This window comes from Micrasema longulum, unplaced genomic scaffold, assembly GCF_059751315.1.
Source record: "Micrasema longulum isolate JH-2025_06_02 unplaced genomic scaffold, ASM5975131v1 h1tg000297l, whole genome shotgun sequence".
In the NCBI taxonomy this organism is placed as follows: domain Eukaryota; kingdom Metazoa; phylum Arthropoda; class Insecta; order Trichoptera; family Brachycentridae; genus Micrasema; species Micrasema longulum.
Window position 1 is genome coordinate 220,774 of NW_028277501.1, and position 23,926 is coordinate 244,699.

At 33.6% G+C, this 23,926-nt stretch overlaps 2 protein-coding genes and 1 long non-coding RNA gene across 3 annotated transcripts in view; 1 reads left to right on the forward strand and 2 right to left on the reverse strand.

Moving 5' to 3' along the window:
- Positions 1-81: 81 nt before the first annotated feature.
- Positions 82-12,931, forward strand: LOC148282773 (WD repeat-containing protein 36). Its single transcript, XM_088224567.1, has 9 exons — positions 82-909; positions 2,051-2,343; positions 3,531-3,700; positions 6,972-7,208; positions 7,830-8,012; positions 8,572-8,767; positions 10,296-10,374; positions 10,943-11,105; positions 12,186-12,931. The coding sequence occupies exons 1-9, from the start codon at positions 259-261 to the stop codon at positions 12,890-12,892; spliced, it is 2,679 nt and encodes an 892-aa protein (XP_088080693.1). The 5' UTR covers positions 82-258; the 3' UTR covers positions 12,893-12,931.
- On the reverse strand, positions 12,921-15,198 carry Ndc1 (Nuclear division cycle 1). Its single transcript, XM_088224568.1, has one exon. It carries the CDS (start codon positions 14,918-14,920, stop codon positions 13,214-13,216), a length of 1,707 nt encoding a protein of 568 aa, XP_088080694.1. The 5' UTR covers positions 14,921-15,198; the 3' UTR covers positions 12,921-13,213.
- Positions 15,199-17,863: 2,665 nt separating this feature from the next.
- LOC148282775 (uncharacterized) overlaps positions 17,864-23,926 on the reverse strand; it is a 36,052-nt gene continuing 29,989 nt past the window's right edge. Inside the window, exons 3-4 of the long non-coding RNA XR_015822021.1 lie at positions 20,622-20,665; positions 17,864-19,649 (exon numbers count right to left, since the gene is read on the reverse strand). This is a non-coding gene — a long non-coding RNA (uncharacterized LOC148282775). The remainder of the gene's footprint in view (positions 19,650-20,621; positions 20,666-23,926) is intronic.

A 23,926-nucleotide genomic window follows, 5' to 3' on the forward strand; every position in this document is an offset into this window, starting at 1 on the left:
TATGTTATTAAAATGTGTTGGGAGGGGTATTAGAAAAACTAGTTTTCATAATATTATTTTCTAATAATGTTCTTGGCAGCCATAAATAAAAAGAAAATAAGTTATTTGACATATTGTCAAATTGTTTCTTTTTCTCGTCTTGACATCTCACGTGTTAATATAAATATAAAATATAACGTATTTTTCAAAAAGTGTATGTGATAATGTTCACTTAATATTTCATCAATACGTATTTAATATTTCTAATTCATTTCTATCATGGCTGAAATTGACCGAAGTAGGATCTTCTTAGGGTGCCGAGCTCTAGGTTATATTAGTACTCATGTTCCCGTGATTGCCCGATATATAAAACGCAGAAAGGAAACTCTCCTCGTTACGAGCGTAGGAAACTGGTTCCACACGTATGGGTGCAATCACTTCAGCTTACTTAGTGTAAGCGGAGCGCATCCTGGCCCAATAACATGCATCTCGGGTGATACATATCACATTTACACAGCTAGTGAATGCAATATCTACGCCTGGAGAAGAGGTTCAGAACTTAAACATACGTATAAAGGTCACAGAGCCCCCGTGCATTCAATTTTACCATTTGGAATTCTACTAATATCTATCGATGAAGATAGCGTCTTGAAAGTGTGGTATATCAAAGAGGAAAAAGAGCATTTAGAGGTTATCTTCAACAATGACACATTCCAAATTACAACGATGGTTCATCCCAATACATACCTCAACAAAGTCCTTTTCGGGAGTGATCAAGGATCTCTGCAACTCTGGAATATTAAAACCTCCAAATTAGTTTACACTTTTAAAGGATGGGGGAGCAGTGTTACTGTTCTCGAACAAGCGCCGGCCATTGATGTGGTAGCTATCGGTCTTGCGAATGGAAAAATAATTCTCCACAATCTCAAGGTATTTTTTACTTGCATTGACTGATTTTTCTTTCTTCCCTCTAAGATAGTGGTTTAGTTTATGTCACTTTATTAAATCAAAACAAAAGTCGCAAATCTCATTTAATCAATAACTTTTTCTTTTTTATACTCAATCCATCCTAAAAAGGATGATTTATTCATGCAATTTTTTTAAATAGTTCAGTCGAACTTGATTATTACGAGGAAGATGAGACCGATGGAATTTGCTCATTATAAGCATTATTTGTTATACCAGAGAGAGGTTTATTTGAAAATACAATTGCCTTTGCATATTGTTACTAAGTAAACAAATAAATATATGTATAGTTCATACAGGTAATTAAAGGAACATTTTAATAATTAATAAATATATTAAATAAATAAATTTAACACTTACTAACATATCACTTTCTAAATTTCACATCCAGATGAATAAACATTTTTATTTTTCCAAAATGGTAACTCTAAGGATAAAGAAAACTTTTTACACATTTCCACTGTAACCATAAACTAAAATGTCATTAAATGTTTCCTCATTACATACGAGATCTCGCTATTTCCGTGATCGTTATAACCAAGTTTGACTGTATATTCGTTATTATCTTAAATTTTTATTGCAATTAAAATGTTCATAAAATACGTTTTAATATGATGTTTTGAAAATGTTTTAAAGTTGTAATAATGACTTAATAACTTTAATTTAACTGTCATAAAATGTAAATATTAACTCAATTTTTTTGGTATCATCCAATGAAAAATCACTCGTAATAAAAAAAGTCCTGTCTAAAATTAGAAAATTCCTTGCTAGTCGAGACCTGAGCCGCGATTACAAACGCTATCTTCATCGGTACATATTAAGATTTTATAAAGTAAAATTTATGTTTCTTTACGAAAATGTGTATATTTGTATGAAAATTTAAAGTATCTTCACCGCAATTTGCAATTAAACGTGTTTCAAAATTGTGTGCGTATTAAATTTTTCATACAGAAAATTTGATTTGACTTAATAGACTATTGAAGATAACTCTATCAATTTCCTATTGTAATTTCGGCCCTGAAACAAGGAACTGTGTTTTTATAATTATTGCAATATTTTTATTTGCCACATGCATATTTTTTAACTTCGATTTTACGTGAACTAGGTGGACAAAACGGTAATGGAATTCACTCAAGACTGGGGTTTAGTGACCACAATATCCTTCCGAACCGACGGGCATCCCATCATGGTGACTGGCAGCACGGCCGGACATATGGTGATGTGGGATCTCGAGGAGCGCCGTGTGGCCTCGCAACTGGAGAAGGCTCATGACGCTGCGGTGGCCGGGGCCATCTGCCTCCCGAGCGAGCCCCTGATGGCCACCAACTCGGCCGATAACTCCATCAAACTCTGGATTTTCGATATGCCCGACGGAGGAGCCAGATTATTAAGAATAAGGTAATTTAAACCTTTCTGTTTGATGATATCTGTGTCCAGGGAGATAAAGAGTACAGTTCTGTGTAAAGTAGAACCAGAACCCCCGACGAGTGTTTTCAACTTGATGGCTGCTCTCGGGTAAAAGTCCCGAATGAGGAAGTCGAGGGAGATGGGCCCGCCTAGTTGTGGGGTGGTTGGCGCGTTTGCCTACCATTCTAGAGGTCCCGTGTTCGATTCCAGGCAGGGTGGATGTGAAATATTGATATTAAAGGTTGTTTAAACTAATATACTTAGTCATGCTTCAATGCACCTCCACTTTCCCATCTGAGGCATTGTTTCAATTTATGAAGGTAATGGACATCAGACAATTTTATTTAAAAGAGTCATCGACACATTGATCCCAGCAGAAATCATCTTACGATGTTTTCCTGTAATTTTAATTATTTAATTCCAAAAATATGTATGAGTTTTGCTCAGAGAAATTTCTCTTTTGTGGCCCCACGAGTGTTCAATGTCCTGGATGAACATATCAAGTTCTCCAAAACAAAAGCCATTTTCAGGAAAAGTGTACAAGTTTGGATTTTGTCTAAGGGAAGAGATTATTGCAGGGGACTGCTGCGAGATATTGCAGATTTATATACTATTAAGCTGTCCAGATGTTTATTAAAATATATGTTCATGTAATAATTTTTATTTTTGGTATTGTTTAATAATATGCATGCTTCCACTTTACATTATGTTTTATCCCGACTCAACACAGGGCCCTTGGCCTCGTACAGTAAGGGATACGTTATTATTTTTTTGTAATAAATATATTTGTATGAATAAATAAAATGAATAATCAAATAATAAAGGATATAGTTCCTAGACTGGTACCTGAAGCATTAAACTGTTCACCTTGCCTTTACGTAACATATTATCAAAATATGCTGAATTTAGTTTGCCAACACAGTGCCCTATGCACCACTGGGTGCAGAAAGGGGGATGGTGATGATGAATCTAAACCCTTTATAACTTGTGTTTTGGAAAAAGAAAAAAACAGATTACCAGTGACTCTTACATAACCTGTCACAATAGATCTACACATTGAAAGCCCCCTCCACTTACTCAAATTCTTTCTGAAGGTCTTGTGGCCTTATTTCTAGATGATATAAAAATGTTTGTTTTAATGAAATTGTAAAGGTTGTGTTGATAATGTTTCTCCCCAGGGAAGGTCACAGTTCTGCCCCCACTGTAGTCCGCCACGCAGGTCCTGCTGGTAAGACTCTCCTTTCGGCCGGTATGGACAGCTCCCTTCGCATCCTATCCTCAGCTGCGGGACATCACCCCGCCAGCCTCGGGAAGGCATCTTACAATAGGAATGCCTCAAAGATGAAGAGTAAGTCGCTAAAAATGTTTTGTTTTTTTATTTATTATGTTTTATTCTTCATTTTATTGTGAATGAAAAATACAGCTCTGTGTGCAAAATAGAACTATCCTACATTCACGGAGGTTGGACCGCTGTGCACGCGCAAACCACGAGCTCATTTCACAGCATGGCAAGAATCTACACGGCATGATAAAATACGATTGGGTGGATTGATATTTATTGTTTTACAATTATTTATTCATTTAATGCCTGGCAAACGCAACAACCAGTACACCATGAGACCTACTAATCTCCAGTCAATTTCCTTTTGCAGGATTTTTACCTGAGAGTACACGTTAAATTTAAATAATGATTTTGATGATATTATCATTAAAATCCCTTTTGTTAAGTTTTACTATATTATTTGAATCGGGTTGTGGTCCCGTGGCTAGTGTTGCGGACTCACAGATCAGAGGTCTGAGGTTCGAACCCCACTCTACCCCAACTTGATTTCCATTTTCTAATACAGTAAAACTGCGATATAACAAAACTCGATAGAGCGAAAAATGATGTTTTTAAAAAAAAAATCGAAATTTATTCCCTACAACAAATTTTTAATACAAAAATGCATTTATATCACAAAATCCCGTTAATAAATATAACAAAATCTTTTTTGTTTCATACAAAAAAATGCCAATACATTAACGTACATTTATTACAAAATAGAAAAAAATGTTAAAGATGAAAATATTATTTCGCACTTTTAAAGCTGCGCCGCCGCTGCATCTGCCGTATGCGATCGGTTTTATGGCCTTTTCGGCGGCGCGCGGCGGTCTGTCGGCACCCAGAATTGTCAAAGTGCGTGTCCAGTGTGTGCGTGTGTATGTATATAAGCGCGTGTGTGAAGGAGAACCTCCGAACCTCTTCGAATACTGCCGAGTATGTCAGTCTGTCTGTTTTGTTTTTTGAGGCCGTGCAACATTTTTTTGCGACGGCGCATAACATATACATACCTAGTATGATTTTGATTTTTTTTCATTATATGGGAATTCGTTATTACAAATTTTTTTTTTGCTTCCTTAGATTTCGTTATATCGCGGTTCTACTAGTGAGTTATTTACAACTTGTTGAAAATGGTCACCAAAATTGAAATATTTGGGTAAATCTATATATATAAATATATAAATAATATATATATATATATATATATATATATATATATATATATAATATATATATATATAGTTGGATAATTTATATAGCGCCATTTTTGTGAAAATCACCTCAAGGTCGCTGTACAATTAATAAATATCCCAGTACGTCTTGCAGCTACAGAGCGCATGGACGGTTGGGATTCTAGTTCCTCGTTTTCAATTAAGATCAATAAAAAATTATAACAGATAGGAGCTAGATTACAGGACGTCTTGCAGCTACAGAGCGCATAGACAGTTAGAAATTTAGCCCCCATTTACACATTTTAAAAATTGACAAATAAATTTAGTGTATTAATGATACTAAAAAAAAAAAAGGCACACTAATATTTTTCTTATTTTTTTTATATATTAACCGAGGTGTTTAAATCATAAAATCATTAACTATAGTTCTATTAAAAAAAAACGAAAAACAAATATCTTATTTAAATAGGTACAAAAAAATCTAATAAATGTCAATCCACTATAAGTTTACTGTGCCGTTTGGATTTGGATGATATGTGTGAAGCGGGCTATTCTCCGTCGGATATCATGCGGCAGGTTTGTTTATTTGGAAATTCTTGTAATAATGAACAGACTTTAGAACACTGGATGAATGTTTTCAAATCGTTAGATAATCTTAGGTTAGTCCTGAAAAAGGAAATTGAATAGAGATCAGTTCTCTTTGTGGTATTCTACGGTTTGGTTCCCGGCAATACAGAAGTGAAATATTTATTTATTAGGTGGCTTTTCACTTCAATATTTTAATATTCCCTAGACTAGCGCCTGAACCATAAGACTGATCAGCTTACCTTCACGTAACAGGTGATCGAGATACTCAGCGTTTGGTGTATTGATGCAGTGTTCTATGTACCACCAGGTGCAGATAAGGGTATGATGATATCACAGGCCACCCATTTGATGGCAAAACGATGCATCGTTCTGCCGCAATATGGCTCAAAATATTCTACTCTCAGATCTATCGAAAAGTTCTGATTTTAATACCTTAAAAATTTTCAAAGGCGGTTATCTCAGTTTGAGTTTTTGAGGTGCATCGTTTTGACATAAGATGGGCGGCTCCTAACCAAAAATACTGGCTGTCTATTTCTTCACAATTTGCATACTTGTACTTTATTGGGTTTAATAATAATATAATATAATGACTCTAGTGTTGTAAACAAGCGATATCATGTGCAATGACAGCTCACGCATCGGAATACCAAATATGCCATTGCTTTTGTTTGTATTTTGTTCTATATGCACTAACATTGTACATAACTAAATCCTATAATTTTATACTAATATTCAGTCGACGAATCATCAGCGTACAATGATTCTGTCAGCTGACAAGATAAAATGGTTGCCCGCTAGAGACAATTTCCCTAGATCTTTTGGTGCTAGTGCGATTGTTGTCAACCTATCATCATCTGGCCACTGATTGTCGTCTGACCTACCAATTATGGCCTTAAGAACAGTGCAGAAGGTGAATCATGCATTTCTTGTACGTAAAAAACAAAAAATCAAAAGATCCAAAATACTTATTACCTAGCATGGATGTCAAATTGCCAATAGTCAGGGAAATGAAAGACCTCCAGGAATTTTCTACTCGAAAGAAGAGAGAAAAATGAAGACAGCTACTATAAAAGCTGTGAAACCCTTACTACAAGAAGTCAGTAATAGTCAGTAGTTCAGTAGAGTTCAGTTCAGCCATGAAGTAGATAAGAACATTTCTATTCAGATATCGCTATTACACTCGCGCTTCTTAACCAAATTCTGTATTTTATTAAATATGTTGTTTTCTTCTGCCATCTCAAACTGGTGTAGGAGCTTTCCGCATCCACGAGCGAAAATCTTAAACTTGTATTTGATAAAATATGCATATAATGTTCCCATAAATTTCTGTTTTATTGTAGGTCTTTTTTTTAAATGTAAATGATTTGTCAATGTTTTTACCGGGCAGATGCACATACATACTAAGAAACCGTCTTTGGATGATATATTAATTAAACTTTTTTATTATACACTTGAATTTAGTGAGCGTAATAATATCCACGCATATTTTTTCTAATAAAAGAAAATATATTGATACATATATTTTTTTTAATTTTAAGAAAGAACAGTAGAAGACAACCTCATCATGCCGGCAATTACTGAGATCAGTGCGTCCATGCAACGGGACAAGCAGTGGGACAGTGTAGCGGCCATTCACAATGGTCTAAATATTGTGACCACTTGGTCCTACGACAAAAAGCGCATGGGCAAACACAAGCTTGTCCCACCCAAGATGTCGAGTGATGTGTTCGCCACGTGTCTTTCTGTCACGCACTGTGGAAATTTCGTCTTTATAGGTTTGTACAAACATAAACAATTTAAATATAAATGATAGTTAGTATTTCATATGTTTAATATAGAAATGAAAGTTCGAAATTGTAAATTTTCGCAGTTAAATTAATATTAGGTATTCGCCATATACTGAACTACTATCCAGTATCCGGCTAAATATTGAGCTACTATCAAGTAACCGGCCAGATAGTTAAATTAGGCTGGATACTGGATATTCTAATTTAAAGTAACATGGACTTAGTAGGCTACGGCTTACGATGATTCAACTTGTCACACTGCTTACTCTTTAGATAATAAAAAAACACTGTAGGCAATGCTCAATAGAACATTTTGTTGAAATGTAGACATTAATTCACTATCAGACACAAAACAGATGTTATGTCACAGGGTTTTAGTTTTAAATATTGTTTACATGTGGATAATACAATAGAAAAGACAATATCGTCTTGTCCCAGCTCCGTGAATAGCCTCGATCGCGCAGGACGAAGGGAGTTAACGAAAAATATTACTTATTTTATACCAAGATGTATTGGAATTTTTAAAGGACAAAGTAAATAATAAGATGATTTTTTTTAGCTAACCCATTTGAGAAAAAATATCAGTTTATTATTTTTATAATGTTTTAGGATACAGTAATGGTGAGGTATTCAAGTTTAATATGCAGTCAGGACTGATGCGGGGGCGGTGGGGGGAAGTCAGGGGTGCGGCGCACTTGGGGCCCATCAGGGGAGTGGAGACAGACAGCCTTAATAGCCGCCTGCTGACTGCCGGTCACGACAAAAGACTCAAGATATGGCCGTTCAAAGAATGTAAGTTACATCGAACAATTAATTAACCTTTCAAACTCTGGTGTGATTCACCTGTTTGTATAAAAATGAACTTAACCGCTATCGGTTTTCTACTCTATAGTGCAGCACAGTGTTATTGTTCTGCAAACGATATTCACAAAAAGTGCGACGCAGTGCTATGGCGAACCATTATTCAAAGCATTATACAAAAAAAAAAACATTGTTTATTTATTTATTATTATTATTTAACTATTAAAACCAATTAATTTTTGTTGTAAGTTATTGCAATTTTATTTGATACCATTTTTTTGTTTTCTAATAACAAAAAAAATATTGACAGCACTTTGGTTACCTACTTGCAAAAAAAAGCTCAACACTAAAACGGTTAAGCTTTTATCATCAACAACTGTGTGAAGAAGTCATGAAAAAATGTGTGTTAAGTTGTTTTAAATACCATAATGAGGAAATTGATTTTTAAACAGGACTATGCAATATGAATATTTTTGGGTGTATGGAGGGAGTGCTTTTAGATCAACGCAAAATGTGCATTTAGTTGTAATTATTTTACTTCTGTCTATAGCCAAACTTCCGCTGAAGATTCTCCGCCTCGAAGAGTCAGTCTCCTTCACCAAATGCCATCGTGAGAGTGGGCTCGTGGCTCTCTGTAATGAGGATTTCACCATCACTCTAGTAGACATGGACTCTAATAATATCGTCAGGAAATTTGATGGGCATTCTTCAAAGATCAACGATGCTTGCTTCAGTCATGACAGCAGGTTAGGTTTAAAAACAAATCATTTCACTAGTTTTACATAACATTCAAAAGTGACTGAGGTTTTTGAAAAGGTAATTTCTACAACTAGGTAACTTCCCACTAAAAACACATTTTTTTATCTTCCTTGAATGCTACAAATAGACAAGTCATGCAATTAAATCGTAATATGACTTAAATGAATCACGACCGTTTGTAGCATTCACGGAGGAGGATAAAAAAGTGTGTTTTATGTGGGTAACTCATAAATGCTGATTTTGATGTTACCCAGTTGTAGTAATTACCCAAATATGGAAGAGTAGAAATTGATAGGAATGATTGAATGCCCTTATTTTGTTTAAACTTCTGTATACATATTTAAATTTATAAGGAATTTGTACAATACGTACAAGTTATAAAGCCGAATCCGAGGGTATGTACCGAGGGCTCAAGTACCCCACGGTACACATACCTACGCATTCAAAGTGTCAAAAATGTTGTTCCACCAAGCAATTTTTGTTTGAAATCATTTGCAGGTGGCTAATTTTTATCTTAAAAGCCTATTTAAAAAACCAAAGAGAAATAAGTTAGGTGCGAAGGTTTTAAGTCACTGTTATCAACATGTTTCTTTTTCGGGTGATACCGTGTGTGTTGGATTTGTTCCGACGTTTCGGCTACCATTGCAGGAGCCATCTTCAGGGTAAACTGAGTTCACTACTACCATTGCAGGACCCATCTTCAGGGTAAACTGAGTTCACTACTCAGTTTACCCTGAAGATGGCTCCTGCAATGGTAGCCGAAACAAATCCAACACACACGGTATCACCCCAAAAAGAAACATATTGAGAAATAAGTCAATTTCAATATGTCATTTAGCGCAGATTAAATTTCGACGTTTAATAAGCGCCCTCTAGTGGTTAAAATAAAAAAAATTGTGGAAGTCACAGTGAATGTGAATGATAACATGATGCGCATGCACCTGTAAAGTACAATGGGAACACATCGGAAAAAATGTTGCCAGTACTAAAAATAAATATGACCATTTTGAAGTTACCTAGTTGTAGTAACCCTGCGATATGGAAGTGTAGAAATTGATAGGGGTGATTGAATGCCCCGCCCCTATCTCTTTATTTTGTTTAAACTTCTATGTAAATAATTTAATTTGAAAGGAATAAGCACAGTACATGCAAGTTTTAAAGCTGAAACTTTTTTAAATTCATATCCTAATAAAAATCCAAATATGTGCATACTTTTGGACATTATTAATTTTAATGACTATAAGGCTTTTATATATAAATGACATACAATTCAAGAAAAAATACAGTGTGTGTTAAGAAAGTACAGTACATATTTAGAAATACAGTATAGAAAAAAGTATGCTCCATAGCAAAAAAAATGTATGAGATATATACAACAAACTAGACAAACAAGTTTAGATGGCCGCCAGCAGAATGAAGTTGATGAAAATCAAATTTTCATTACATTTTCTCTTCATACAATATGCCGTCTCTTTAAAAGCGCATTACTACCGAGGTATTTTACGTATTTTCTAGGTGGTTGGTAACTACAGCTATGGATTGTACTGTAAGGACGTGGGATATACCATCTGGACAGCTTGTTGATATTTATAGAGTAAGCATACTTTTAACTTTAATTTTTCCTAGTGTTTTCTTTTGCTTAATTTTAAATATTATTTTGTTACTTTATTTTAACTACACGCCTTAAACTCATAGAATCAGTAAATTAATTCTCAAAAAACTGTGCCAATCACTTTGGAACTGATGCATTTTCCATTTAATGAACCAGATATTGAAAAATAAATTCTCTTAATTTAATAGATTCATAAATATTTACTGTCTTTTTCTCTTGTTTCTTTTTTTGATACAATTCAATATAAATATAAATATCTATTTGATAAATGTTATACAAAGGTATATGTTTTACAACAAGGTTTTAGACATAATCCTAAATTACACGGATATCAGAAGTGTCGAGTTTATTTTGTTTTACATTGCTGCATTTAGTTTATCAATGCAGTGTCCCACGCGCCACTGGGCGCAGAAAGGGGAATGATGATGAAATAACTTGTTAAATAATATGCAACTATTTCGCCAAGATTTGTAAAAAAGAATTCGGTATCTTTCATTAATGTTTTAAAAAAAAATTATATATTCATTATTTGTTTTTATATTTGTTATAGTTGGATTGTCCCTGCACATCCCTCAGCATGTCTCCGAATGGAGAATTCCTAGCGACAACACATTCGGGGCAGTTGGGTGTTTACCTGTGGGCCAATAGGACTTTATATGCTCATGTCAACCTCAGGCCTTTAGATCCTGATAACCTGATCATTCCAACATTAGGTATGACTTGCAAATATATTTTATTCTTTCTCTCTCCCGGCGGATAGTCTAGATAGATAACAGTTCTGTGTGTGAAATACATCTAGAACACTGGACGGATGTTTTCGATTCGATGGCTACTCTTAGGTAAAAATCCATAAAATTAAAATCGAGCGGAGATAAGTTTAGTAGTTGGCGCGTTCACTTACCATGCTTAAGGTCCAGAGTTTGATTTCCTGGTAGGTGGGTTGTGAAATATTGTTTTGAAAGGTGATTCTACACTGCAATATTTCATTGTCCCTGGATTTGCACCTGAAGCGTAAGACTGATCACCTTACCATGTAATAAAATTGATCCGGATACACTGCAATTGGAGTACTGATGTAGCCCAATATGCACTGCTGGGTGTGGATGGGGAAATTATAATGATTTATTTGTTAAATTTAAAAACAACTATAAGTACAAAAGTATATCCTTTGATATATGGGTTAGTTATAAAACATTTTGTTGGTACCTAACATTAATATGGATTTAGAATATTTAATAAGGAAATTTTAATGTGTTCGTGTCTGTCATTGAACTGTAAGTGTGCAAACATATGCAAAATTTATTTAAGATTTGAATGGACTGTACATTCTTGTTAGAACAATACATATTATAAATATATTTAATAACTCATGATGTATGAACAGATATTTTTAGTTTCTATGATATTTAAAAATTAAAAATGTACCTAATAAAAATTAAATCACTCAGTTTACAAAGATATGAGCATACTCAAAATATTGAATCAGGTTGTAGTCCCATGGCTAGTGTCGCGTTATTCAATGTTTTTAAATATTTTTTAGAAACATGTTAGAAAATTTTCTTAAAAATAAAATTGTCATTTGTTTGAAGAATCACAAACTTGAGACCAAAATATATGTACATATTTCATGCTAATATTGTGTAATTAACATATTTTTTTTTTAAATATGAATGTGAGTTTAAATTCATAATTGTGAAGCACCCTTGAGGTGATTTTTGTTAAAAATGGCGCAACAAAAATTAGCCAAATATGATTATTTTGTATTGTTAGTATTTTTCAAATGCTTCTTACAGATCTCCCAACTTCAGCAGATGATGGACCACGAGAGACATTAGAAGAATTCGAGGCACTAAATTTGGGTGATGACACTGAGTTCAAGTCTCCGGAACAAATAAGTGACGATCTGATTACACTGTCAAATCTTCCCGCATCTCGATGGCAGAATCTTCTTAATTTGGATATAGTCAAGCAAAGGAACAAACCTAAAGCTCCACCAAAAACACCTAAGGCTGCTCCATTCTTCCTACCAACAATATCCAACTTACAAGTTCAGTTTGACCTTTCTGATGCTAATAAAGATGATCAGAGTAAACTGCTCATTCCCCAATCATTCCTCAACCTCACAGCGTTTGGCAAATCATTGCAAAAATCTGCTGACACTTCTGATTTCACCGAATGTTTAGAAATTCTCAAAGGTTTCGGTCCATCAATGACAGACTTTGAAATCACAAACCTCTCTCCCGATAATGGTGGTTCATTGGACGTTTTAAAACAGTTCTTATTAATGCTCACAAACATGTTTGAAAGCAATCAAGATTTTGAGCTAGCACAGTCCTATCTTAGTTTGTTTTTAAAAACCCACAGTAAAATTATTGTGGAAACCTCGCAACTGTTAGAGGCCATCGATGACATTCAAAGTGCTCAGATTCAAGGTTGGAAGAAGTTGCAGAATATGCTCATGTACAATTTGTGTGTTGTTAAATCATTGAAAAATATGTAAAGGTATGTTGATTGAATAAAAAAAATCATTTTCAATAAATACAGTGACTTTTACTTATCCATTGAGTAACAAAAACTTATATTACAACTAAATTAATTAATAATATTCAGACAAAACGGAAATATTATGTAAGTAACATAACAAACATGTAGTTTATATCACAAAATATGCAGATTCCTAAAATTATAAAAAAAGTTTCAATGTTCTCACACTGAAAAGATGAAATTTTCTAAATTAACAGTTATCACATATCATTATTAAATGTTATATTAATAAAATTAAACAACATAAGTCTTTTAATCGGGTAGTGCGGATTTTGCGCTAACCCTCGCGCATGTTGATAAAAGGCTGGAGAGTTTGTAACGTTTCTGAATCCAGTGGAATATCTTTAATGAATACTCCAAATGTAACTGTGATCTTGTAAATACTTCTCTTGACTGCGGATTTCAACTCCGTTAACATTTGCATAACTATTATGTCTTGCCGTAAACTCTTCTTGTTGGCTATTCCGGACTTGGACAACTTGTCTAAAGTTTGCTTGAGGTGAAGGAGGGACGTGATGATCGGAGAAAGGTCATCCTGAACTACTCCGAATGTGTCTTCCTGTAGAGACGTGGCCACGAGTTGTGAAAGTCCTTGAGCAACTCTCGCCACAACTTGTCCACGAAGAACGACCCATTTGAGCTTTAGTTCGGTCATTTCTCCGAAGAAATAGCTTATTCCTGGCTTTTTGCAGAGCTCGCATAGAAAGATTTGGAATTCTTTATTTAAAACTGTCCAAATGGAATCTCCTTTATTTTCTGCATTTTTGTCGGACATGGGACTAACTGGAGGTGACAAGGCCAGATTTCGCAGTCTCGTACTCTTTATCATTTCGGGAGGTGTGTGAAGGCTTCTGGGCGGAGTTAAAGTTATCGGCAGATCAGACTTAACATCGCTAATTATACTGTTCAGTTCTCCGCAGTAGGAGTTGATTATGTGGAGACACTCGTTGGACAAGTTGGTCCAGTTAGTGGGGTGACCTCCAGGTTGGGACAGACTGAAGACGAGGTTCCGCCGAGCTCTGTCCTTGAAGGACATTTCCATGAGGTCCTGCGCCGCCAGTTTGGTCACTATCTCCGGCCCGTTGGAGAGGGCTTCATTCAAAGTTGTGGTGCTTTCTATCGATTCTATAGGGAAGTAATTTTGTTCTGTAAGGTAAACGTTGAACAACATTGTCATACTATACATTGTGGTCAGAAACAATGTTGAAAACATCCATGCGTAGAATATTATGGAAAGGTTTGCCATATAAAATAATTTATCTAGTGGCTCATCTTCGATAGCAATACTTAGAAGGGACGTCATCGCATTTCTAAATACAGACCCTTTGCAATAGTATAAGAATGCGAATATTAAAATTGGCAGAAACGAGTCTCTCATGGCTTTCCTGAACAGAGACCCGAGGGAGGATTTCACTTGGATGAATTTTCTTTGTTGAATAGGTGGAAAAGTAAGAAGTGGCGTGGTTAGAATGTGATCTTTAGAAAAGTAATACATTCCATTCCAAAATCCGCTCAACAGTAAGAAAAGATTTCCTTCCACTAAGCACGGCTGATCGGAGATTTCACTATGCTTGATCAAACTGCTGTAATGTCCGCCTAACATAGACAGATACAGCCAGACAGTCAGTCCACCGGAGAGTGTATGTACACCGCACAGCGCCACATTTTGAATTGAAAATAAATGCAGGAAGAATGCGAAACGAGTTGTATAAGTACGGTGCTGGATTATGTATTCTTTACCGCAAAACACTCCTTGTAAGAAGAGAATACTGGCCGATGGTATCAGGCGTAACCAAGTGTGTACACTTGTCAGTAAAAATAACGTCTGTTTGATCCACAATATTGGATGAACTATATCGACGTTTAAAACACAAATGTATATGCACAAAAAGAAAAACTGCATTAAAACACTCCATAACACAGCTCGAGAAAGTCTCCACAAGAATATTTCTTTAGTGGAAATAGAGTGTTGGACATTTGCCATTTTTAGGTTATACTATTTTAAACGATTCACAGCTGGCGGGAATAAAGTTTTTGAGCGGTCCTTGTTTAATCTACGAACATTTTCACACTAGTTTTATAAAAACCGATGACCGCAAATAAGTAAATATTGTATTTGAAGATTTTGGATGGTAAATAAAACCCTACATTGAACGAGACGGGATCTTGAAAATGACTTTTAAAATTTAACGGCCAATAGATGATACGGTTCGGTTTTCTATTTCACTTTCTGTAAATTTTCAAGCAATTATAGTCTTTATTGGTGAGATAAATATACGTTTTTGTGACACATATTAGAAAATCTACTACTTCATTTTTATTTTACGATAGGTAGGTATTAAATACTTTGCTTTTTATATTTTTGGGTAGACCGGGGCAATAAAATGATAGAGGCATGGTTAAAAGATAATAATTTGATTCGTAATTTCTTTTAATTGAAATCGCTGACGAATGAACGAAGATATTCATTTTTGATCATTTCTCAGACAGATTTTATCTCGGTTTAAATATATTATTTTTTTCATAGTAGATAATTTTTTTTTTCAACCAACAAGTTAGTATCTTCATTGTTCTCAATATATTTGGATTTATTTGACTGATCAACCTAGCAGAATGCCTAAAATTTTTACCAGGCACGAAGGTTTTTGGCTCGATAGGAATCGGTGGAATCACTAGGAAGTGAGAATTCAATAAAATAAAATGTGATTTTTCACAAACATAGGCGTTCTGTACTGTATGATTTTTTTTACGACACCTCTTGTGTCGTAAAAAAAACATCCACACGGTTGTTACTTATTAATTGCATCACACTTTGTGCGAACTGCTTTTTGCACTTTTACAAATGCATAAATGTTGGAACTTAAACTACATAGTGCACTGTTTATACTCTTTGTTTTACATGACATACTTTTTTATTTTCCACATGAGCACCTCACTGGGTACAATTGGTTTTAAGGCATACATTTACCTTATGTTCTTAGTTATAATAGTTATTATCCAAATAATAATAATAGTTCATCATCCTTTAATATGTATGACATAATTTACTTTTATTTAAGTCAATATGAGCAAGTATTATCTTCCCATAAAACATCTATTATTTTTGATTAATTAGGTTTTTATATGTATGCATCTTTTGATTTACATTTTGTTTTTAAGTACAATTTTTGACCAACTATTCTTTTGACCTGCCTGTTTTTTGGTTGGCTGAAAGATATTGCTTTTAGCAATTAGTCCGCCTAAGTACTTATTCTTTGTACTTGAAGATTTAAATAAAATGGTAATAATATAAGCACAAAACATAAGTCATAAGTACTGTGTAGATATTGAGCCAAGAAACAAGAATTATATTGTTATTCTAATGGCTGTACTAGATGGTGCAATAAATAATGCAAGAAGTCATAGCAATTTTTTGTATGCCCAGTATATCATTTTCAGCATTATTAATCTTGGAAAATTTCACAATTGAATGAAATTGTAAAAAAAATAGTTACAGTAGAGATGGAGCAATTTATAATAGTTACAGTAGGCGGCCTCCGTGGTGTAGTGGTCAAGACGCTTGACTCACGCACGGAAGGTTCCGGGTTCGATTCCCGGTGAGAACACAAAAATTTAAAAATTTGATTTTTCTCAAGCCTGGTTGTTCTGTAATTGGGCCTCCTGGCCTGTTGTGGTGCAAACAAATGAAATGAAATAATATTACTTGATGTACATTTTTTATAACTTAGGCAAAAAGATTGAAAAAAATAAAATATTTAGTATATTTAATTGAATACTTTCAACCTCTTAGTGTTTGGCGTGTTGGTACATAGGATCTCGGGTTTGATTCCCGACTTCAAAAACGAAATATTTATCTCTCTCTCCGATGGCTCTACAGCCCATATCGAGCTTTGGCCTCCTGCAACTTTCGCCTCCAACTCTGTCGGTCCTTAGCCGCCGTTTTCCAATTTGCCACCTGGAGAAACTGCGCTGCATCCTTTCTCACTTCATTAAATATTTATAAGTGGTTAAAATCACCATCTCTTAGACACTTACATAAGGTAAGATTAATCATTATCTTTTCACAATAAATTATCAAGCAAAGCTGCAATCAATGTTTAAAAGTACCATTCTCATGTAGTGTGCTCAGTGTGCAGTAGGGATGAGAAACAAGATATTTTATATTTATGTTTTTTTATATTCCATATTAATTTTAAGTTTAAGTGGCCACTTTACACACTGTGTAACATTCACCATTCTGCCCATATTCGAACATCGATATTCCTTTAATTATTTCATCTGTTGATATTTGTGAAGTTAAAGCCAATAACAGGTCACAAGCCCTGTAGATGCCTAGACTTCTATATTTCCTTCTCTTAAGTGTTCTTTAATATGTTAATACAAACAGCTCCCCAGGGAGTTGAATCCAGTCCTTGTCCGCAAAAATTTGGACAAATTCAAAATATTGTTGATAAATCCACCTGGTCCATGAAGAAGCATAGAAATTGAAAAAATAAGATTTTCAGGCGTTGCCTAGTATGTAGGTGAAATAATTCAATTAAATTAATCTCACCCGCATAAATAAAGGTTTCAGCTCTTTAACTTCACAAACATCAACAAATGAAAGAATTAAAGGAATATCGATGTTCAAATATGGGCAGATTGGTGAATGTTACACAGTGTGTAAAGTGGCCACTTAAACCAGCCAATGACAAGTCATAAGCCCTGTAGATGCCTAGATTTCTATATTTCCTTCTCTCAAGTGTTCTTTATCTCTGTTGTAATATGTTAATTCTTCATTTACGTTTAAATCAAGATTGAAATGTCACTATCTAAATGTTCGAGTTGTTCCTTTCCCCTTCTTCTTTCCTTCCCATCCCCTCTCCACTCTTCATAGTTTAGTGTAGATTTATAATATAGTATGTAATCATTAAAAAGTAAAACAAAATTAAGATCGGATATGTTTTATTGGCATAAATAAAACATGCAAGGCATGCACGTGAAACCCCCTATTTTATTAGAAAAATGGTATGATATATTTTTAAACATAATATCACACACATTCCTTGTAAGACAAAAAAAACAAAGTTTCGCAGAACAGTATTTTTATTCAAAATAATATTAAAATAAAAAAATGTTTTATACAAAAAGAATATAAGTGCAAACGGAGAGGTAAGCCCAGCTGAAGAACGCCAACAGGTATTTCTTATACTTTTTTATATTTAAAAAACATTCCCATTACAGCAATATTTCTAAGTAAACAAGCATTCTCATCTCTATTATAACAAGTGGATTAATGAAAATATTTTCGAGTAGGTATGTTGCAAATTGAGCACTGTTTTTTTCAAATATTGATGTCTATTCAAGAAAAAAAGACAATCCCAATTTGTATAATGGTGTTTAAATTTTGATAGACTGTATAGTTGATAAAACACTTAGAGTTATGGTCGATAGATGCAGATTTCAAATACCTATCGGCATTCATTAGCTGGCTTGCCTCTCACCCGGAGTTTTACTTAAATATGCTTATGTACTAAATAATAAAAAAACAATTATGTATCCATTTGCAGTAATAATTTAAACCTACAAATATTAAACCACAAAAATTAAATACACTAGACCACTACACCAGTCGGCCTCGTGGTGTAGTGGTCAGCACGTTTGCTTACCATGCAAGAGGTCTCAGGTTCGATTCCCGACATGGTTGACATGAAATCTTTATTTAAAAAGGTGTTTTTACACTAGAATATTTCATAGTCCCTGAACTGGCACCTGAACCGTAAGACTGATTGTCTTACCCCCACGTAACAAAAAAATAATCAATAAACACTGCGATTTGTGTACCAATGCAGTGTATATTGACAACTTTTGGACTCACGGCTCAAAGGTCCGTGGTTCGAATCCCACTCTACCCCAACTTGATTCTCATTTTCTAATAGTGAGTTATTTACAACTCGTTGAAAGTTGAAAATGGTCCTCAAAATGAACTATTTGGGTATATAATAAGAATGCAATTTTTTCTTTTATTAAAAAAATAAAAATACAGACAAAATGGGTTTTGGTCTTATTTGCTATTTCCATTAGCGAATGGTAATAAAACAAATTAAATACAATGTTTTCCAGGCATGATAATACAAAGGGAAGAATTATGAAATCAATAGAATTGAAAATAAACCTCGGCACAGCAGGGCAAGAAAAAGTTTTATTTATTCATTATTTATTCATATTCATATTATTAGTGACCTACTATTATGGAAAATAGCAAATAAGATGTGATTAAGAGGCTACTCGAACATTGGATGACTAAAATGTATATTCTAAATCTATTCTTTCTATAAGAAATAAATAAATCAAACTAAATTAAAAACGTAAACTGTACGGTTCCTCGGCTGATATATTTTCAATTCAATTAAATAATATGTATTCTGGTGAAGTATTAAATAAATAATAATACTATGGGATTTACGAGACAACTCGATATCACCTCATATCCAGAATTACACATTTTTATTAAAAACTAAAACATTTATATGTAAAATATGCTAGAGTTACTGCTGAATGACGCATTGTATGCACCACACAAACCTCTCTAGAACCGAATTTGTCGCCTTATTTCAAACAAATTCGGATCTACAGGGTAGATGTAGAACATTAACTGACAGGATTAGAAGTCCTGTGAAATTCCATTCTCCGGGATACATTTCTGGCGAATTCCAGCATCAGGTGGATCTTATCTGTAATAAATAACATTATTCAATTAATAAGATACATATTATAAAAAAATTACAGACATAATAGGGCAGAGGAATATTATGAATGTATTTTTTTGTTCTTGAAAGAGTTTTATAAAAAAATAATGGAAAGGTGTGTTATAGAGAAACAAGACATTGTTGGCAAGTTACATCAAACGCGAGTTAAGGATATATTTGCTTAAGGAACATGTCATTCTAAAGTCTTAATATTTTTAGTATAATAAACCAGTGTAGTTTTTGTAGCGTCCTACAGAAAATACAGAGTTAACACAAGTAATGGGATGTGGACAGACTAAACTTTAAAAAAACAATATTTGAAACAAAACAAAATTTTAGCGAATTATAAAAATGTTGTTAAATTGCAAAAAAATATTTGCATTCTAGTATTTAGTAACAAACTTAATATGTTGTTATTATTATTATGGATAACTTCTATGGCGCAATTTTCGTAATATATACTTCAGGGCGCTTTAAAAAGCGATTCAATGAAAAAGAATTTAATTTTAAATAAAAAAATGCCATTTGAGTAAAACAATTTACTTTATTATCACATGCTTCGGATTTGTTCGAATGATTTAGAGGAAAAGTGGATTTCAGAAAAAACATCACTTCACGCTCATAGTTTTGCACTTCTGCTGGGAAAGTATTCCACACCATAGGGCCTGTGACTGCAAATGAGCGTTCACTGAATTTAGTGTGCTGGTTGCGTAGAGGTATAATTATGGTGTCACAGTAAACAGATCACAACTCTACAGAAACTGACCACCAGTAAACTGGGTTTACTAGGGAAATCACATTAACTGAGACTGCATTAATTAAATTTTAAAATCATAAAAGTATTTGTTTCTCTAAATTAATGACGATGAAATTCTCAAAAAGAAAAAGGTTTTATGGTTTTTGTATCTTGTTATTTCTTGCATATTGACTAGTTAAAAAAAACACAGTTACCATTACCATTTTATTATGGAGATTCCTTAGCAAGTCTTCAAAAGATGCACCTGGAAAACACAAAAAAAATATTAGTAAAATTCCACTATTATTCTAAACAACTTTTCTTGTATATACCCTTGTTCGCATCTAATAGTGTATAGAGCACTGCATTGATACACTAAACGCAGCATATTTATGTCATCTGTTGCATAAACGTAAGGTGATCAGCTTTGCACTTCAGGTTTTCAATAAATATTTCATGTCGACCTTCCCAGGAATCAAACCCGGGACCTCAAGCATGGGCGAATGCGCAAACAACTATGCTACGAGACAGACTTATCTCCATTCGATTTCCTTATTCAGAATTTTCAGCTGAAGGTAGCCACCGAGCCGAAAGAATTTGTCCAAGACCCTGATTGTATTTCACACAAATAACTGTAGTCTTAATCCGTCCGGACAAAGAGAATTCTTGTATTGTATGTACATTTGGCCATATTCAAAACATTGTTAACATTTTCAAGAGTAAAACAAAAGAATTTAAAACTCATTTCAAATGTTGTATTTGACTATTATCCCGGGGGAACTGGGTTGCTTTTGGATGTAAAATGTTGATTCAAAATTGTTTTTACATAAATATTTCACAGCTTTGGAATCTGTACTTAAAGCGTAAGACTGATCATCATCTTACCTTTGTGTAACACATAATAATATATAACAAAGTGGTGTAGTTGTGTGTCAATGAAGTGCCCTATCCACCATTTGGTGTGAATAATGGCAAGAAAAAGAAACAAAATGTATAGAGTTCCAAGCACAAAACAATATTTTAATTAAGTTGAATGAGATTTTTATATTATTGGACAAATTTTGTTTATTTATATTGAAGATATAAAAATTACGTAACTGAATTGTTAATATCAAAAACGAACAATGTATGGATGATTTTACAGGAGAAAAAAAACTCCAGAATGAAAAATGTAAGATACGAATTGATATTTCATTGTCATAGTAAAAATTAAACTAGTTTGACATGCATTGACTTAATTTGTATCTTCAAATATGGTTTTAATCTAAGAGTAATAATTCACTCTCGCTTATAGAGCTGGCCTTTCGTTCTATTGCATAGAACAACAGCGTTCCAAATTTTTGGACGATTCCGGTATGTACTTGCAATTCTTGACCTGAATACCAACGCCGTTGACTTGCTGTAAACTGTAGTTAACTTAACCAAACTTCCTCATTGTTTAGTGAAAAATAATCTGTGACCTCCCAGACGAACGGGTAAGGAATGCAGTTCTGTGTGTGTAATAGAACCAGAACCCCAGAAAAGAGTTTTTGACTCAATGGCTGCTCTCAGGTAAAAATCTTGAATAAGGAAATCAAGTGGAGATAATTTCGCCTCGTGAAGTGTTTGGCACATTGGACTTCCATTCTTGAGGTCGTGGGTTTGATTCCCGGCAGGTTAAACGTGAAACATCGATTTTAAAGATTGCCATATTTAACTGTAAATTCATAAATATACATGGGAGTTACGTATTCATAAACATTCGCCTCTCAAATGAACATGTTGTATTTATGATTTTAGATTTTTTGGACTATCAAGGTATTTATTTATTTATTTTTGTTCATCAACGCCCAAAAGGCATTTACAAAAAATAAAAATGAAATACATGCTAACATACTAAATAATAAACACAGAATATACAGAAAAAATATGTGAAATTAGTTATAAAGGATATAATAAAAAGTTTTACAAAGTAAAAAAAAAAACAATAACAACAAAGGTATGCAAGAAAAAACAGTAAGCATATAAATAAAAAATGCAAAGATATAAGCTTATGCAATAAATTCTGTAAAGCAAAAAATAAATAAAGTGTTACGGTAAGCAAGAAAGACATTTTTAAGTTAAATTAATAAACAAGAAAGCATATATTATCACGAAAAAATAAGAAATAAAAATATGTATCAATGAAATGCATATTTTCCAATACTACAATGCAATTTGATATAATAGTAAAAAATAAAAAAACAAGTATATGATAATAAAAATAAACAAGTATTTTTATAATTTATGGAATTGAATTGGCAATATTAACACTTTTAAAATCACATATGTGAACCCTCTCATGGGACCGGGGCGAAACTCAGTAATAAACAATCTGGGAGGGTATTTTAAATTGAACATTCTATCTCCTTCAAGTTAGAAGCGTTTACGTATTTTGCGCGGTCTGTGAGAGGAATGTTTATGAATCTAGGGCTAAAAAAACTACATTATTTCATTGTTCCTGGACTGACACCTAAAGCATAGGACTGATCACCTTATCTGCATGTAACAGATAATTAAAAACACAGCCCTGTGCATCAATGGGTGCGGAAAGGGCAATGGTGAAGATAAAAATTAAATATGTTGAAAGTCAAAAATACGAACATAATTTATTTTTTTATAAATAGATTAATTTGTGTAACAAGGAGACAACTGCTTCAAAATAAAACATAATATTTATATCTCAAATGTTTCAGACTTACATAAAACGTGTTATAAATCACAGTGCCAGCAAAATTATAAAATGGTACCTAGTCAAAAAGAAATAAATTGCATAAAATATTACTCTTAGTTCAGAGAATAGTCCGAAGTAGAAATAAGAAAAAACTAAGTCCAAATCTTAGAGCAGACAGTAAGTTTACAGTGGAAAAATACATGTAAAGAGAAAAGTATTGATTTTCTAACATGTGATTATACTCCAGACAACAGTCTACAAACTCAGCTAATTTCATACAGCTGTTTTTGATCAAAAGCAACATGGATAGCGAATATCATCTTATTTTACATTAGAATTTCCTACACGTATTTATAAGTATCGAAGGATAAAAATGAAATTAAGTATATTTGTATTATAAAATGCTAAATTTAGAAACTATTCACCTGAGTTCTAATCTTCCTAAAAATTCAAACTATTTCCAAACGGGATGCTAAAGCAATGTTTGACTACAAGAAATGGTATCTTCGTGATGCTAAACGCAGAATCGCGATATGTGCAATGTTCGATCGAATTGAATTATGTAAATTAATCTACATCTCGATGGAAATGAAACATATTTTTGCAAGAATCCGATATTGCGCAAGCCCTTTTCACTCGTCGCAACAATTCACGACACAGCGAATCGATTAACAATGTTTTAAGCCTGAATTTATCAATTATTTTTTAGTTTTTGCAGAAATTCTAAAATCGTTACATTGCGAATAAATTCCGACACAGACCAGACACCTCAGACACAAAGGACAATTTGACATTTCAATTTCCGATCGAATAATTCGTGAAGTATCTATGGAG